The following is an 18328-nucleotide window of genomic DNA, read 5'->3' as shown; positions in this document are numbered from 1 at the left end:
CCACATGATTGACTTGTTGAAAAATCTCATCCTTCCATTTAAAAAATCTGGAGCATGGCTACCCCAAGGGTGGTCAGACTTTCTAAATACCTTGTCAGAGGTAAACATCCCCATATCTTCAGTCATTAACCCTTATGCTCGTGATGAATATAGACAGTTCAAAACAGGGGGTACATCTATTGAAAATGGGGGTACACCACCCAGCGTTAAGCAGAGAAGAACAAGTAGAAGAAGGCAGATAACTCATTCTCCCCATTGGTCGAGATCCGAGCTGGAAGATCCAAAAAATGCTGATGGGAAGTCAAAAAAGTCTCTTCGTAAGATGGATTACATTTTCACTATAAACCGTTATAAGAAAATGAAACATGTAGCCTATTTCTTTTATTCAATAAAATATTTATTGATTATATTTTCAAGTCTAGCTTCGTTCTCTACTTCACACACTATGTAATGTGTATGTGTAATGACTATGATGTCATTACACAAATATTATATCATAAGAAAAAACAAACAATGGAAAAAAAAAAAGACAATTTAAATTCCATAACAATCCAGAAACATCTCCAAAGAGCATGTTCCGTGCATGTGTGAAGGATGTGTGTTCACAATAAAGTAGGCCGGCCCTGGGAATTTGTCAGCTAGCAGTGGCAGCTGGTCGCACGGCCAAACACCACAAAACAAATCTCCCAGCAGATGATTCAGCAGGTTCTCAATTTCATGATTATTCATGTCTGATTAGATTAATAATAATCCACCAGCAAACGCCTCTTTGAATCAATCTCTAAAATAGAGTCATAACAAGCGTAGATGATCAGCGTGGTGGTATGAGGCAACGGGTTTCTGAAACGCATTTCCAGTCTGAAATTCCCACTGGAAACTGGAGATAGAGCATCTGTGTCCTCACCTGGGTTAAGATTAAATGCGAATAGAGAGTATCCTTGATTAAATTCCTGACGTGCTATACTCAGCGGAAGATCTTTTAGATGTCGTCCTGTAGCCGTAAACAAGTTGTAATACTCTCTCACTGAATTACCTTGGTTAAAATTGGGCTGGAAGGCCTTAGCTGGAATTTGTCTGCCATCCTTACACAAAGCTAAATATTCCATATCAAAATGATTAAAGTCAAACGGATTGAGATTGCGTGTTCCTGTAAAAGCGTCATGATCCAGTAATGCAATTACCACATACTTGGGAAAGATACCTAAGAAAAGATTCTCTTGGTTACATACCCTTGAATTTTCAGGGATGGAATATGTTTTTACATTCACACGTGAAAGTGGATAGAGAGCATTTGCTTTCATTAAAGCTGTAGTGTGACCCAGTCATACAGCTGGAGAGACGGTAACTTTTTTGATGAAAAGAGATGCTCCTAATATCCTGAGTTTGAAAGTAGAGTCTCTTGCGGCCATGAGACAAAAGGCATCGTTGGCTCTTGTAAGTTTCATTTTGAGGTCAACAGAGTTTAAAAGAAGTCTTTCACAGAAAAATATGTCTGCATGCAGGGGGCCTAGGAGATGTACCTCCCTGGAATTTTCCGTAAAGCCTGCTCTGTTGTTAAGACATTGGTTAGGGCCGTTAGTTGTAACAATAGAGTTCTGAGCCCCTGCAGTGTCTTTATAAAAAAGACCAGAGCTAAACTGGCTTTTTAAAGAATCCTCAGAAAAGTTTAACAATGTCTCAATCATGGCTCTATATGGATGTGTAGTGCTGGATTGTGAAATCAATCGATCTCCGAGAGTGACGTCACACTGACTGAAGATGGTGTTTAACGGGTAGTTGATGAGCCCTACAGGTGCATCATCCGGCAGGTTTGTTCCATCCTCGTTAGTAATTTTCACTCTGAGATGCAACAGCGTATCGTTGAGATCTAGATACTCCATCTCCCGGAATGAAAAACTCGATCGGGCCTCCATCGGTGATTGCTGATAAAGGCTGGATCTCGGTGTAAATTTTATCTTCAATCGATAGCTGCGTCATCGGGGCAGAAAATAAGTCCAACTCTGCCAGCGTGCACTCTGATGATTTGTTATGTAAAAGAGCCATTATTTAAATATATCAAAACATGCGGATGACTTCCTTCCTCTTCGTTTGTCAGCTCCAACTGATCTCCTTTTTCGCGTTTGTCGTTGTTTTTTATCCGTCCTTAAATGATCACCAGGGGTCTTGTTCTGGGTCTTTTGGATAAAACCATAATTCCTGAACCTTCTTGACCTTCGGTGCGTGTAGAACCACTCATTTTACTCACGGCTCTACCGATGACATCCGAAGCGATATTTGATGCAGCCGTTTTAAGATGGGGTTTTGCAATAGCAAATCCTTTTTTAACCAGAGGGGATACGAAGTGGAATAATTTTGAAAATAATGATCCAATTCCGCGTCCGTACATGACCGGGGCCCCATGAAATCCTGGTAGATTACCGCCTGATTGACTTACATAGTAATTTACAAAGCGATTTGGATCACGTCTCAGACTTAGATGTGCCATGTTCTCTCTTGCCTGCTTGATGCAGTGTTGAAGGACCAGGGTAATATGAATGATAATCAATCAGTCTTAGAGGTTATATATATCTCTGTTTATACAAATAAAATTTATCTCAGGCTACATTGTGATATCACCGGTTTGAAGTGTAGTCTTACGATGGTCTTACCATAGGCGAAATTTACAGGAACATTTTGGTCCGATTTAATTTCTATATGGATATTTTCAATATGTCTTCTGGAAACTGGAAGGTAGTGGGCAGGGTTAAACGTCAGAGTAACCATATCACTGAAGTTGCCTTGTACTTTGACGGTCCGCAGTAAAGGCGCAAAAGTATCGCCTACTATTTGCGGGCTGACCACGTCGCTGTAACAGTATAGGTGATAGAAACCAGCCTTTATATCTGCCGGAAAAGGAGCCAGTTTTGGTTCAGATACATGAATCCATTCCCCTGGTTTCACGCCCATCATATAAGTGTTGAAGAAGCGTATTTCATTGCTTGGAATGCAAATCTCTTTTGAACTTTGCTGAATTTAATGCGGATACCCAAGTTCATTTTTTTGAAAAACAGTTCCATCTCTGTCTCGAGTTGAATAACGCTGTTATAGTAGCCACTTCTGATCCTTTGCGTATTGATCTCCACATCGCCAACCTTCCTCCATTCAAAGTAGGCATCATAATCCGGTAAATTATGCCATGTATGAGGGTATGAAATCTCTGCTAATGCAACCATCCATTGGCCTTCTAAATCAATATGTTGAGCTAAATTTACACGGAAACTCGAACTGGTATTATTTTTAAACACTTCCATGCTAGCGTTAGAGGGAAGGGTAATGTAAAAACCGTCATCCTCTGCCTTGCGTTCCATGATGCTGTATGAATCGTTAGGTTTTAGCACACACCTATTTTATACGTTTCGTAGTTAATCAAACTTGATCCAACTGTTGAATTTCTCAGGCCAATTTTTCCAGCGTACAAAAACCTGTTTGACACCCTTGACGGTGCGTTGATTTAATATTTTCTCCACTTGATACATCTTGTCCTTAAATATTTTTACTTTTTGAAGTTCCTCAGCGTAAAAAGAACCCTCAATAGGTTCTCCATCCAAATCTTTGAGTTTGTATACAGGAGGAGATCGGGGTATCCGCTCATACACTGTAAACACTTCATCCGTAAAACTGTTTGTATTTTTTGTCAAACACTCCACGTACCTTGGATATTCTGACAAGATCCCCCTGTTTAAACATTGTCACTGAGGCCCTGCAATATCTGTTGGAGGTAACATCGAACAGATTCTGAAACACTTGAAAGGCATTTTCTGAGGTCACTTCCATTGGGCTCATCTTAATGCTGGTGTGGTAGCTGTGGTTGTAGCTTCTAGTTAAATTTTGCAGGACGTCAATGTACTGCCGGGTGTTGTTAGCAGTAAAATATCTCCACATCCTTGTTTTTAACGTACGGTTAAACCTCTCAACCACAGAGGCTTTTGCTTCACTTGCTGTGGCAAAATGTTCAATACCGTGTTTCTCCATTAGAAGCTTAAATTTCTTGTTAAAAAATGATTTCCCTGCATCAGTCTGAAGTTGTTTTGGGACCTCACTTTCTTTAAAAACTGATTAAAAAGCCTTTAGCACCTCTGCAGCAGTTTTCCTCTTCAAAACACGTACATACGCCCTCTTTGAAAAGAGGTCAATGACTGTTAATAAATAATTGTAACCGTCATTTTCATTGGCCAGAACTTGCATGTCACAGAGATCAGCTTGGAACTGTCTCAATGGTCTGGTGACAAAAACTCTGTTTCTCGGGAACTTTATTCTTGCAGGTTTATGTAGAGTATAGGTATCTTCTCCCGATAAAAAATCTTTAACTTTTTCAACCGCTACCTTCTTCCCCGTTTCATCTTGTATAACCCTCCTCAACCTTTCTAAACCCCCTAAACTTCCAGGATTTGATGGGTTGTAATATACATTTTTCATGATCCTTCTTTAAGACATCCCAATTTTATGCTCACTCTGACGACTACTTGTTAAATAATGAAAAAAAAAAAAAACATCTGAGGGTATATTTATACTTCTTTTTTATTTTGTACCTGTATTTAATAGAGAAACAGAAAAAAACAACACATTCAGATAATAAAGATCAATTCAAACATTGCAATCTTTAAAAAAACAAAACTGTTATATATGTATACCAGTAGAAAGCCGAGAGAGAATACAGAAAAGACAAAACAAGTCATCAATCATCTGAGATTGGATCGTAGCACTCTGAGACAGAGTTAAGCTGCTTGAGACAATCATTACCGCTCATCTTATCGTACATATCAGTGATTGCACTATGGAAGCCTTGTACCGATTTCAGTTCATATAAAACCGTCTCTGCAATCGTTTTCACTCTGAAGTCATCTGCTTGTATGCGTCGAAGTGTCAGAAGTTTCCGAATAGCAGGAAGGAGCTTGGGGTTTACGAGTCGTCGCACGATGCGTTGAAAGTTGACTTGGTAATACTCCTCCTCCAATATCTCCAGGCACTGATGCTGTCGTTGGCTCGGGTGGTTCGTAATGCACCCATAACAGGTTTCTTTGACATAGTTCAAACAGGTTATGTTGAATAAATGAAGTATTGCCGTTTTTACCGTATTGATGAGAGCGCTTGAGATCCAGCTGTCAATTTCATCACCCTGATACTCTCCTCCTCCTCTGGTGAAGGCTGAGGGGCAGGTATCGGGTCTGGAGTTTGTGGGGAGGGTGAGTAGCTGATGGTTGCCTCGTCCTCCACGATCATCCTCTTGTCTTCAGGTTGGATATCTGTGTGTACAGACTCAGCCACACATAGCGGTGAATAGAGGTCGGGTGAAGGCGGATGATACGATCTGAGGTTGTCCTGTCGGTGTCCCTGGACTGAATAGGGACTCAAAGAGCTGCGACGATGAGGTGGCTGGTGAGTAGAGGTCTGGAGAAGGTGGATGATACGGCCCGGTGTTGAAGCTTTCATCATCATGATCAGGAGAGAAGACGGTCTCTTCTTGCTGGCTGTAGAGGTCCCAGTATGGTGTTTTCCCGTACGCTCCATACATTCTCAAGGTCAGCCGCCCGCCGTTATGAAGAAGAAGAGTCTGTGAGCTCGCAGTTAGACCCTGATATATAGCGCAGGAAGGTGGGAGGGTCCTCAAGAAGGGGAGTGGGTCCTCAAAAGAGGGTGGGCTTTAGATCCACAACAGGGAACGTCAGGATTCTTTTCACTGACATAACATCAATCCAGCAGCGTGAGTTTTCGAAAAGGTTGGAAAGACGCTGTCCAATTTCATTCATCTTCTCAACCCAAGCATCATACGGTAGAGCCAGCACAGTCTTGAATACACCGCAGTTCTGATTGAATGCCTCCAACACAAACAGATCTGAGGGGATCGTCTGGTTATTCTTGCGTTTGCTTGCCTGAAAAGACCAGTGGCCATTTGCTGTGGTTTTTGACCCCCACACTGCACTAAAGAGAGGTTCTCTCGCAGCTATTTCAACATCGGAAGGACACATTCTCATCCTTTTTGCTGGTCGAGGAGAGCTTTCATCTTCATCCTCCCTTTCGTACACTGAGACTGATTCAGGGCTATCGTTAAGGTGTGGGATTGCCAGCCGTAACACAGCCCAGTCGTTGTGGGTGAGAGTACACAGAGCCAATGATCCATTAAATACCTCGTCTTGATCCAATTGATACAGGCAGAGCTCTCCTATTTCGTACATGAAAATATACCCCCAGCTACCGCTCAGTTCATATGGTTCCAAAGACCACTCTTCCTGCAGAGTGTCGAACGGAGGCCTTTGCACCTTGCATAGGTAATATGTTGATTTCTTCGGGGCATCCATTTCACGGCGCGTATGCCTGTAGACGGTTACTGGGGTTTCACACAGAAGAGACGTACGTCTTAGCTGACCTGATGCCTGTTTTTCATCCATTGTTGTTGGTGAAGTCGAATCATCATCTGCAGAGTATGTTACGATAGGAATTCCGATAGGTATCTCAGACGAGGAAATAGATGATGTAGGTGGTTGTTCATCATCTTGGCACACCTTGCTTTTCTCCCCGGTTTGATGAAAAACTCTCTTAACTCTAACCATTGTTCAACAAGCGTTCTTTTCCAGCAAATGCTGCAGGTAAATTGTTGCGTTTTCCGCTAGTATTTAAAACAAACAATGAAGAACGCCCCTCTGTTTTTTAATTTGTTGATTCTAGATTCGCCCCCTAATGACAAAATCCTATCAGTGCGCTTAGTTACGCCCCTTGGCCATACCCCCCCGAGACACCTCAGCAACAGCGCAGACGCGTTAATTCAATAAACAGGGGATGGGAATTGTCAGACAATGCTCCAGACTTATAGCCAGGAAAATAGCACTTTCCTCTTAATTAGTTTTTGACTACAGTTGGTGTGAAGACTGTCTGAGACAATGCACAAGAAACACCTGGGGATGTCTGAGGTCTGGTCATCTATTCATTAAACAGTGGATGTGTATTGTCAGACAATGCTCCAGACTTATAGCCAGGAAAGTGCTATTTTCCTCTTAATTACTTTTGACTACAGTTGGTGTGAAGACTGTCTGAGACAATACACAAAATGTCTGCCTTAATTCAATAAACAGTGACTGAGGATTTTATAACCTTTATTTTTTATTTTTTCAGTTCATTTATTTCTCTGTTTTTTAGTTCATATCTACAACAGAAGCCAATTCATCATTCTTTTCTAAATAACATCTAAATAACCCCTGTGTTAAAACAAAATGAATTTACAATTCTGTCAGGTTCTCTCTTTTTATCAGAATTTTGTGTGATGTGCCTGCATCAACCTGAGTGACCTTTTAAAGTGGATAAACTACATGTTTTGTTTTTAGATGTAAAAAACATCTAAAAACATACAATTAGAAAGATTTGCTTCCTTGTAATGACAACATCCGGCTAATGACACCATCCGGTTAATGACAACATCCGATTAATGACAACATCCGGCTAATGACAACATCCGATTAATGACAACATCCGATTAATGATGATATCCGGTTACGTCACAGGAAGGCCCAGCCACCGGAAGTCCCGCCCTATGATGTCCCAGCCACCGGAAGTCCCGCCCACCTGTCAAAATTTTCACACCTCGTTTGATTAAAGGATGTACATTTAGTCTCTCTTGTGTTGACACAGAAACGGAAAGTTGTGTCATGATGGGACCAAACTAGTAGGTCTTCATATTATGTTGTAGTTCTCCATAATCTGAAGGGGGAGAGTATATAGATATTGAATAAAGTGAGAATGGAGCAACACAGTTTTGGTCATTTGTCTTTTAATTTGTACATAACACTTTGTTTTCCACACATCACATTTGGCAATGAGATTTATTAAGCAAAAAAACGTTAAATAACAAGCTTACGCAAGTTTACTTGCAGTACATGCATAAATATTGAAGAGAAAACAAGGGAGGGATTTTATATACAAAGTCTTATAGCTTCAAAGAAAAACAGCTGGTCCCATATCACTCAAGTTCAACTGGACTTCACAACTTTGATCTGTCAGTGTCGTTTGACTAGCAATCTGTCAGACTTTCTAAACACAGCATGCCTATCTTGTTAGACCCACTCCAGCACTGAGAGGTGTAGCTAAATAAGGAGAGCAGAAGTGAGCCAGGATGTGTTTCCAGGCAGTAATACTGACATGCTGTTCCTGAGAATTTGTATGACTTATTTTGAAGGGGCGGAGGATAGACTGTTTTCTTTCAGCCAAGCAGTAGAAGTCAGTGCAAATGCCTGTCTGCTGCTGTGTTGGTTTTCCAGAATAAGTATGAACTGAAGAAAAAAAAAAGGCATTTATGGGAACTGGGAGGGAGGTGTGGCCTTGTAGTCTGTTGTATAAAAGCACTGCTTCTGTTGTGCAGTTTGCGCTGGGGTACAAGGTTCAACCGACATGCAGGTATGTATTAAACCATGAACAGTTGTGATATGTGATTTCACCCATTTGTAAATGCTAACATGTGGAGCAGATATCCTGAGAAAAGCGATTCTGTTTCCTTAAAACCCTAAGATGTCTTAGAGTTGATTGAGATAACATGTCACTTTTAAACGCAGGTCACAATGAAGAGTCCGCTTGGCTATTGTACGCTCATACTCACACTTCTGTTGAGCTGCTCAGTCCAGGTTAAGGTAAATATGACTCAGCTCTATCTGCTGGTAAAAAGTGTACTTATCTCAAGTCACATTAAAAAAACTGTTTGTCATTCTTCTAGAAAAAGCAGAAAGTTGTTTCAGTCAGTCATTTTCTACCGCTTATTCCATAGTGGGTGGTGCCTATCTCCAGCAGTCTATGGGCGAGAGGCAGGGTACACCCTGGAAAGGAGAAAGTTGTTTCATCTCAAGGTAAAAAAAAAACTGCCTGTGATGCCATGCTTACTATAAAATATAAAGATACTACTTTTAGTTTTGTGGTCATCCTTATCTTTAATTGTGTAAACTTTAGGTACAGACTGCACACAGATTAAGACTCAGTCTCCAAACGCCCCCAGCGGAGTTTATGTAATCCAGCCTGCAAGAGTCAAGTATCACTTCAAGGTGACTGATTAAAGCAATTTCTTTTGTTAAGTAACTTAAAATAATTTACTGTCCGCTATTTTTTTCTGAATGCAATATTAAGTAATTTAAGATGTTTTCATCAATACAGTTCTGGTTAAACTAAAAATTGTGTTTTTTCAGACACTGTTGAATTTAAGGCTCAAACAATTAAGGCAGATATATAGGCAGGTGGAGGTTTAACCTGATGCTAGCGAGGTGTACTTAATAAAGTGGCTGCGGGGTGTGTGTTGGCCCTTCAATGATTTTGTTCAGGTGGCTGGCTACTATGTAAAAACAAATGTTTTATTTTAAGGTGCACATTTTTGCAGAAAGCTTTTTGTTTTAAATTAATTATTTGCAGTCTGAAATTTAAAAATCATGCTGATCTGTCATTTTACCGGGGTTGAGAGCCACTCTATTGCTGTATTTCCTGTTCAGGTGTACTGTGAGATGAACTCAGATGGAGGTTGGACAGTGTTTCAGAGGCGCAGTGGAGGCTCTGTACCCTTCAAAAGAAAATGGGCAAAATATAAGAATGGATTTGGAAACATTACACGTATGTAGATCACATGTTATTGGGGGTAATTATCAAATATTGTGGAATGACAAAAAATTAAGTACATGGTTCTTTGTGCTCTGCTTAACCCCTCAGAGGATCACTGGCTGGGTCTGAAGAAGGTTTTTGCAGTGACAAAGAGCAAATCCAAGAAGTGGATCTTGAGGGTGGACCTGTGGGACCACGAAGGTGGCACCGCTTTTGCTGAGTACAAGGACTTCAGACTGGGAAATGAGAAAACAGCTTTTAAACTCCATGTTGGGAAATACAGTGGAAACGCAGGTACAGAAGCATTGTTAGCCTCCCCTGTCTACCATCTGTAATCTTTGAAGATGTCTCTGATGCTATCAGTCTTTAACACTGACTAAATAACCTCTTCACATCTGTTGTCAAAGTCTAGTCAAAACATTTAAAACTTGCAGTACAGTTATGATCGTAAAGGAGAAGATTGCTGTTTTGAAGTCAGAGGTGTCAAGTTTATGTTAAGACGTTAATGCACATCAAAGTTAACTAGAGAGAACTGGATTGTAATACATGAGGATGGATATTGAGGATTAGAGGGATGAAGGATGAAGCTGTTGGTGGAAAACATTTGGCAGGCTGTGGTTCAACGCCTGTGGAAGGTCACTCCAGAATGGGCTGAGAGAATAGATGAGTACACTGATACAGTTCATCGGATGGGGAAGATGGAGGAGAACTGAACAGGGTGATTGTACAGTTCACCAAAGAGCAACATAGAGATGGCATTTGGAAAATGAATAAAACGTCTCTTGTTTGCGAATCCACTGGGGTCCATTTTACAGAGCATCTGACGAAGGAACACTGGTTGGAGAGAGAGAAACGTGGCCACAGATTCTTCAGGTGAGGAAGGCAGGGTACCAGGCCTACTACTGGGGCACGTTCGAATACATAAACGGCATTCATATTTATGCCAAGGACTAAATGACTTGAAAGTATTTTATAAAGATGTTACATAAGATAGTTTTATAACGAGGGTGTATTTTGTTTTATTTAGAAAATTGAGGGAAGTACATTCTTTTTTAAATTTTTCATCTTTTTTAAAGAAAGAGAAAAGCTAATGTTTTTCTTTTTCTATTTTCAAACCTTTTTATGTGTTTTGATATTTTCTTAAGCATTGTTATTGCTTAAAACAAACCTATATTTTATGACTTTAAATGCAAGAGGACTCAGGGACAATGTGAAAAGTAAAGTGTTGCTTGTATTTTGTAAAGGATAAGCAGCACACTGCACTTATCTGCAAGAGACTTACTCGTGTGAAACCGACGCCACCATGTGGTCAAATCATTGGGAAGAAAAGATCTTGCTCAACCACAGCTGTAATCGTTCTGAAGATGAAGCCATCTGTTTTCATAGATGTTCTGGAAAGGTTGCTGCCTCCCCAGCTGAAGAGCTCGGTCAATGAATGGTGGTTGTGTATGCTAATATTAATCAAAATAAGTTGTTACTTTCAGTTAGCTGATGTGATTTCTCAACACAAGGAAATTTACAACTCAAAATACACTGTGGTCGGTAGTGATTATAACTTGTCACTGGCTGGACAGATGTCCTTCTAGATGCTCTAATGAAAGCTTGAAACCTATTTTCTTTAACAATCAATCTCATAGACATATGGAAGGACAAATATCCTGGTCCTCGATAACAAAATTAAGAGAAACATCTGACATAGAAACTAAAATATAGAAAAGTAAAACCATTTTCTACACACTATTTATGGACGTATTTTACTCTCCAAATTGGAAAGTTTATCTCAGCTTCTTTAGCAAGCTTATTCATTGTTTAAATTTGAATACAATTATTTAAAAAGTTAAATCAAGACAACTTTTATTTCATTTTGGGAAACAAATATCATTACATTAGGAGAACTGATGTAGTTAAATCTGTGGAGGAAGGAGGTTTAAATATGACTGATTTAATGACCGTGAAAGTGCTAAATAAAAGGTTCTGCAATATTGGATTTACAAAGTTTTTTTATTAAAAAAACTAAAGAAAAAAAAAACCCTACAAAAACCCTTTAGAAGATTCTTTTCTAAAAAACTCTTCTCTACCCAAAAGGTGATGCAATCCGTGGGGCCTATCGGGGCATTGACCAAAACGGCTTTGGCTTCAGCACCATCGACCGTGACAATGACGGCTGCTCTCCATGCATCTTTGGTGACATTGCTACCAATGAATGTGTCCTTGATGCAGGAGGTGGTTGGTGGTACAGCAAGTGTGGCTCTGCCGGTCTAAACGGTGACTGGCACCCTTCGGGAGAACACATTGGCTGGGCTTCTGGTCTCCACTGGCTCACCTGGAAACCGCCCGCTCCTTATTCAGCCAAAGCCACAAGAATGATGATAAAGTCTATGTAAAGGAGAAACTAGGAACCATATATAATTCAAACCAGATATTTACATACACTGCATAAAAAGACACAACTTTTTCTGTTTTTAGGTCCATTGGGATTACAAAAAGTTATTTTCATTTGCTAAATGACAGAATAACAAGACAGAATTATTTAGAGATTTTGTAATATCTGTTTCAAATCAGATGTTTACAAATATTTCTTCATTTGGTACAATGGTCCTTTAAAGTATTTTTTAACCTTGAACAATAAGAAAATTCTCTCATTATTCTGTCATTTAGCAAACAGAAATTATTTTGGTAGTCCTAACTGACCAACAGGCAATGCTTAGTCTTTAATCTCAGACAACAAGAACATTTTTTATCTTGTGTCTTTTTACACAGTGGATTGACATCTTGTTCACTTCTGGCCTTTAAGATAATGTGTATTTTTAAAATATGCTTTGATATACTTGGAAAAAAGTACAAGTCCTTTTTTTGTTGAGTGTGTCTCCATTTGCAATGAACATCCCTATTCTACTTTAGCCTGTCATTGGTTATCATATACATTGTTGGTCTTTAAACAGAGGCTGTACCCATCATTACAAGAAATGTTTAACATAGATACTATGCACGCTTTCAATATAGGTAGTATGCACGTGTTATTAAAACCTCTGCTGCAGTATGTGCATACCATTCAAGAACTACAGGAAACATCTGATATATGCCATTGCAAACAAATGTTTCTGCAACAAATGTTAAGTTTTGTTTGTCTAATGTATCAAATACTTATGCATTTGATACTTATGAAATCTGTATGATTCAATTGAATTGACTTTGTAAAGTGCCTTGAGACGACATGTGTTGTGAATTGGCACCATTTACATAAAACTGAATTGAACTGAATTATGTAAAACGGATTAAAATTAAAAATCTGAAAAAACTGACAGTAAGGTAACACGTCGAGTGCTGAAGGGATCACTTGAGCTGAGGGAACACAACATAGACACAAGACAAGCAATGCAAAAGAAAATGAAGAAATTAAAGAAATTGATTTTAAGAATAAAAAAAAAAAAAGAATTTCTCAATCAAAAACAACAAAGCGAGTGCATTGCAAAAGAAAAAGGCAGAAGACTCCAAACATGTATCCTGAGTTTGTTCAACTTGCCCTGTTTATATTTTTTTATAAAAAACACAAAACAAAATGCTCAAAGGCAACATTCCTTAATAGCTTTAAAGGCATTTCTTCTCTGGATCAGCCAGAGGAACCTGTTTGCCAGTTTACCAACACGGTGAACCTGTCCCAAATCTGTCTCTGGATTGATGTTCCACCCATACTTAGTTTTCTTATTTTTTACTGCTGTTATTTAGGGCAATTGCCTATTTAAAATGCAATTTAAATCTTTTTATCCTGGCAGGATATACACATTTATAATTCAAAGCTCCTGTGCTGACTTAGGATTTTCAGCAACTATAAGTGTTAACATTTTCAGCACCTAACATGTATCTGTGTATTTGTTTCCCTGGCCCTTGATCAATATTTGGCTGATAGGTGATGCTCAACATTTCAAGATGATTTACTGAAATGTTTTGTGCATCTAAAACATACATAGCAAAGTTTTAAAATTCCTTCATCATGCACCAAATTTGAAAGGAAATCTCAGGGAAGCATCGTCTTAACATCAGTTGAAAGCAGTTAAAGACTAGACTGTGTTTTTGATGTTCAGCAAGTTTGTTGGAGCTCTTAGAGTTGAACTGTAAAACCAGGCAGGCTTTCAGAACACTACCTGGACATATTGGGTCAGCCATGAATGTTAGTATTGGGTGTTTCTGGCCTGGAAATTCCTCCCACTTGTGAAACTTGTTTCTGTATGAAAATGCAATCATTGCAGATGACAATCTCTGTCCAGTTGTTCAGGTATTTTTCCCTCTCAGTCTGACCTGACAGAAACAATTACCATAAATATGTGAACGGAGTGGTGGGTTTCCCAGAGTTTAAAAAGAGCTCCTTCTGTGCAGAAGTTTGAGATAGGTTACGAGGTTTACTCATCACACAGGTATGTATTTGAAGAAAGACAAACATTGTTGCTTGCATTTGTACGTTCTGTGTAAAAAAAAAAAAAAGCAATCTACTATATTACAATTTTACCTAATATCAAAGTTGTTCAACTTATTTGCCTATTATTTGAAGTGAACAGTTTGCTTTTTAAATTCAGGTCAGAATGAAGACTCTGCTCAACTATCTTGGGTTCATAGTGGGCCTTCTGTTGAGCTGCTCAGTCCATGCTGCGGTAAGAACAAAAGCCTTTTGTTGTTTAAGTTTACTAAATGCAAAATACAGACTCATGTTGGGAAAAACCTTTATTAACATGCTCATAGCTGTTTTTCCCATTTATACCATAGTGAAATAAAGTATAAGTTCTAATGTTTCCCTTTTGTTAGAATAGGATAAGAATGCTCATCGACACACATTACAAGAATAAATGGCCCAAGGTTTGTCATGAATGACCTGTGGCTGGACCTGTGGCTGGAAAGCCACAGCACACTTAGATTAAAGATGGACACCCGCTACTACACAATCTAACAGATAGACACCACAATGGTGACACATAGTCTACTGATAATCACTGAGGGAGTGCACATCCATTGCATTGGAGTGCCAGATATAAAACTACATGTGACCTTCTATTGAGGCTCTTCGTCATCCTTTCACAGACGGCGATGGTCCGAGATGGGAGCCTCAGCACTGATCTCTGTAATCATTCCTTTTCCTTAATTTAGATTAAAGGAGCTAAAAGTTAGAAACTGTATGAGAGTCGTTCGTTTAAGAGTATTTAGATACAGTGTGTGATTGCTTCTGGGGACCAAGGACCGGAGGAGCTCCGAGACATCTGACCGCCAACAGGGTGCGGTAGATCTTTTTGAAAAAAAAGAAAATGAGACCATGATATATTATTATTACAGCTCTTTTTAGTCAATCCCACAGGTCTTTTATTAGGTTTAGGTCTGACATGGTACCTAATTTAAATAAGAAAAATCTCTGCTTTTAACAAGTCTGTGTACATGTTTTAGATCCAGTTAATTTCTGATCTTAAATTGTACACTTATGGAAGATACAATGCATTGCTGAATCATTTTTGTTGTGCTCTTTTAACAGAAAAGAACTCTTCCTGAAGGTAAGAAATGTTTTTGCTACCATTTGTTGAGTAAAAACTTAAAGGAATCTCTCTGATGTCTCTGATTCTTTTTTTCCTGCCCTGTGAACTTTGGAAAAAGACTGCACAGAGATTCAGAAACTGTCACCTCAAGCACCCAGTGGAGTTTATGAAATCCAGCCAGCTGGAGGCACCACCCGCTTCAAGGTACTAAATCTGACTCGTTATAGTTATTAAAGGTTCCTAGAATGACAAGATTTCACATTTCTCACATGCTGCTTGTTTCCTGGACTTCCCGCATAGGTGTACTGTGAGATACGTCCAGATGGTGGCTGGGTAGTGTTTCAGAGACGAACTGGAGGAGTGGTGTCCTTTGACAGGAAGTGGGCATTTTACAAATATGGTTTTGGATCTCTAGCATGTATGTAATAGTCTTACTATGGCTTTGCCAGTTTTCATTGCACATAATGGCAATGCATATTTACCACTTTTTTTTAGCTCCACATGCTGAAAATATGGTTTGCTTATTAATGAAGATTGTGCAGATTTAATAAAAAAAATCTTACTGCTGTGCTGATCCTTCAGATGACCACTGGCTCGGTCTGGAGAATGTCCATCTTCTGACTAAGGGCAAAACAAAAAAGTGGACTTTGAGGGTGGACCTGTGGGACCATGAAGGTGGCACCGCATTTGCTGAGTACAAGAACTTCAACCTTGGAAATGAGGGAACAGCTTATAAACTTCAGGTTGGAAGATATAGCGGAAACGCAGGTAAATTCAGCAACTCTAATGATACTTTAGTTTGTGTACTAAATCACAAAAGATTACTTTAAAATAAAGCTTAAAGCCAGTGGATCAGAGATCATTCAAAAATATTATTATTGCTGACATGCGGGACAGTGCAGAGTTTTAGATTTTATTGTTTCTTGAGAAAGTCAGATAAGAGTCATATCTTCTTTTTGAAGTTGTTTTTTATCTTGTTTTCTCTCTACAAAAGGTGACGCCATCCGTGGGACCTATCTGGGTATTGACCAAAACAACTTTGGTTTCAGCACCATCGACCGTGACAATGACGGCTGTTCCCCGTGCATCTTTGGTGACATCGCTGAAGCAGAGTGTGCCTTAACCGAGGGCGGCGGTTGGTGGTACAGTCGCTGTGGCTCTGCTAGCCTGAATGGTGTATGGCATCCTTTTGGCGAACACATTGGCTGGGCGTCGGGTCTCCACTGGCTGACATGGAAACCTCCTGCGCCTTATTCAGCCAAGGCTACCAGAATGATGATCAAATCTGAGTGATTCCTGCTGCCAGTTTCACTTTGGGTTAAAGTTTTTATTTTTGGTAATTTTGGATGTCGAGGGTCTAACTACAATGAGGAAATTCACCCATGCACATTTTCAATTTATAAAGTCAAAATGTCTCTAAAATGAAAATAAAGGTTTTGACATGCCAGGTTGACTATGTTACTGAGCTGTAAAAATCATAAAATAAAAGGTCCAGATTAACTTCACACACCGTTCCTTCTGAAAAACTACAGTGATAATAATACTGTAATAATAGCAATACAGGCTGGATGTGGAATCAAGAAATCACTTAAATAGGACCTGTCTGAACACACCGAGCAAACTACGAGATCTCAAAAAACAGGCCCCGAAATGAAAAAATTTAAGAACAGATGAGAAACAAAGTTGTTGACAATTATCAGTCTGGAGCACGTCACAAAGCCATTCCTAAGGCTTTGGACATTTTTAATGAAGAGGACATGGAACAGTAATTAACGTTCCTAGGATTGGCCTGCCTACAGAAAGTTTTCCAAGAGCACATCAACGATTCATCCAGAAGGTTAAAAAAAAGAACCCAGAACAACATCTAAAGCACTCCTGGTCTAACTTGCCTAAGTTACGCTCAGTTTTCAGGATTCAACAGTTAGAAAAAGACCGGGCAAAAAGGGCACCTATGGGGGAGTTCCAAGGCCAAAACCACTGGGCCATCTCACATTTGCAAAACAAACATTTTGATTCTTGGGAAAGTATTCTATGAACTTATGAGAAAAAAAAGAGAAATTTATTTAGAAGGTATTTTTAAACTAACAGCCTGTCAATTAAAGAATCAAACATGGTGGTGATAGTCTAATGGTCAGAGGCTGCTTTGCTGTTTCAGTGCCTGTCAAGTGATACTCACAGACAAAATTACATAAAACAGCTTAGATGGCTACGTCACCAAAGAGATGAATGCAGTTAGAGTGCATTGAAGATCTCTTAAACTTGTTTTTAACATTTTGTCACTTTATGACCACAAACCTTTTTGATTTTATTGATTTTTTTTATGATTTTGTTTAGTTGTCTGACAAACATGCACAAATGGTCACAGAAAACCAGAATAAAGTTTTAAACAGTTTTTTTGAGAAACAATGAATATGAATGTGCAGGTGGTCTTGGTCCGGGAACTTCCGGGGGAAACAGGTCAGCAGAGACAATGGGGGAGAGACGTAGAGATGAGCGGCAGAATATAAAAAGTGGGAGGAATTTAATGAGGAGGAGAGTGAATCTTACTGGTTTGGGTAGAAGCGGAATCCCAGGGAGAGTTGTTGGGGGAGTGGTCCCATGTGGTGATCTCGCTGTCAGAACTGGAGGTTACCTTGAGAAAGGGAAACAAGAAGCTTTAGTCTAGTGATGTGTCCAGTGGGCCAATCCAGGCAGGTTTTCTGTGTAGCACACATAGAGGCTTGTGTCAATGACGTATGTAGCAACGTTCGAGGCCTCGAGAGCTGACAGTACCACGTGACTGATTCAGGAATTGGTTCGCTGGTTTGCGTGTGATTCAAAGTACAAGGGACGCTGCTGATTCCACATCACATTTAGTTATGTTGGGATCGTATTGTGTGTGCGCTAGCAATCTATTTGAGCATCTTTTTTGCTGTGGAATCAGAAAGAAAGAGGAGAGCATTGGAATGGATAGAAAATGTTACTCATAACTTGTAAAAAAATTGTTTTGCTTTTATCACACAGCAGCTTCATCTGTGCCCTGTGAAAGGGTATGTTCTAAAGCAGGTGAAATCATTTTGTACTAGTGTTCCCTGGTGGTCCAGTGGTTAAGATTCGGTGTTCACATCTTCATTGCCTGGGTTTGATTCAGAGTTAGGGAATATAGTTTTATAAGTCTATCTTGGTAAAGAAAGTTATAATCTCAATGAGCATTTACCTGGTTAAATAAAGACGGT

At 39.5% G+C, this 18328-nt stretch overlaps 2 protein-coding genes across 3 annotated transcripts; both read left to right on the top strand.

The window, feature by feature from the left end:
* Positions 1–8282: 8282 nt before the first annotated feature.
* Positions 8283–12637, top strand: LOC124882680 (angiopoietin-related protein 5-like). The gene is made up of 7 exons (XM_047389160.1): positions 8283–8421; positions 8577–8651; positions 8786–8864; positions 8965–9056; positions 9495–9612; positions 9709–9894; positions 11686–12637. The coding sequence occupies exons 1-7, from the start codon at positions 8416–8418 to the stop codon at positions 11982–11984; spliced, it is 855 nt and encodes a 284-aa protein (XP_047245116.1). The 5' UTR covers positions 8283–8415; the 3' UTR covers positions 11985–12637.
* Positions 12638–12776: 139 nt separating this feature from the next.
* LOC124882681 (angiopoietin-4-like) lies at positions 12777–16558 on the top strand. Of its 2 annotated transcripts, XM_047389162.1 has the most exons (7): positions 12777–14012; positions 14172–14246; positions 15113–15131; positions 15232–15317; positions 15414–15531; positions 15696–15881; positions 16108–16558. In XM_047389162.1, the coding sequence occupies exons 2-7, from the start codon at positions 14178–14180 to the stop codon at positions 16404–16406; spliced, it is 777 nt and encodes a 258-aa protein (XP_047245118.1). In that variant the 5' UTR covers positions 12777–14012; positions 14172–14177; the 3' UTR covers positions 16407–16558. The 2 variants fall into 2 exon arrangements, with proteins under 2 accessions (XP_047245118.1, XP_047245117.1); XM_047389161.1 differs by having other exon boundaries at positions 12777–14246.
* Positions 16559–18328: the final 1770 nt, after the last annotated feature.

This window comes from Girardinichthys multiradiatus, chromosome 17 (genome assembly GCF_021462225.1).
Source record: "Girardinichthys multiradiatus isolate DD_20200921_A chromosome 17, DD_fGirMul_XY1, whole genome shotgun sequence".
Lineage (NCBI taxonomy): Eukaryota > Metazoa > Chordata > Actinopteri > Cyprinodontiformes > Goodeidae > Girardinichthys > Girardinichthys multiradiatus.
The sequence above is the reverse complement of the archived record's forward strand: the minus strand, read 5'-3'. Positions and strand labels throughout refer to the sequence as shown.

Coding starts and splice junctions, on each gene's coding strand:
- LOC124882680 (XM_047389160.1), top strand. Junction 8,652..8,785: donor GCTGCTCAGTCCAGGTTAAG/GTAAATATGACT, acceptor CTTATTCCATAG/TGGGTGGTGCCTATCTCCAG. Junction 9,057..9,494: donor GAGTCAAGTATCACTTCAAG/GTGACTGATTAA, acceptor TTTCCTGTTCAG/GTGTACTGTGAGATGAACTC.
- LOC124882681 (XM_047389162.1), top strand. CDS start 14,178: ATGAAGACTCTGCTCAACTATCTTGGGTTCATAGTGGGCCTTCTGTTG. Junction 15,318..15,413: donor GAGGCACCACCCGCTTCAAG/GTACTAAATCTG, acceptor CTTCCCGCATAG/GTGTACTGTGAGATACGTCC. Junction 15,882..16,107: donor AAGATATAGCGGAAACGCAG/GTAAATTCAGCA, acceptor TCTCTACAAAAG/GTGACGCCATCCGTGGGACC.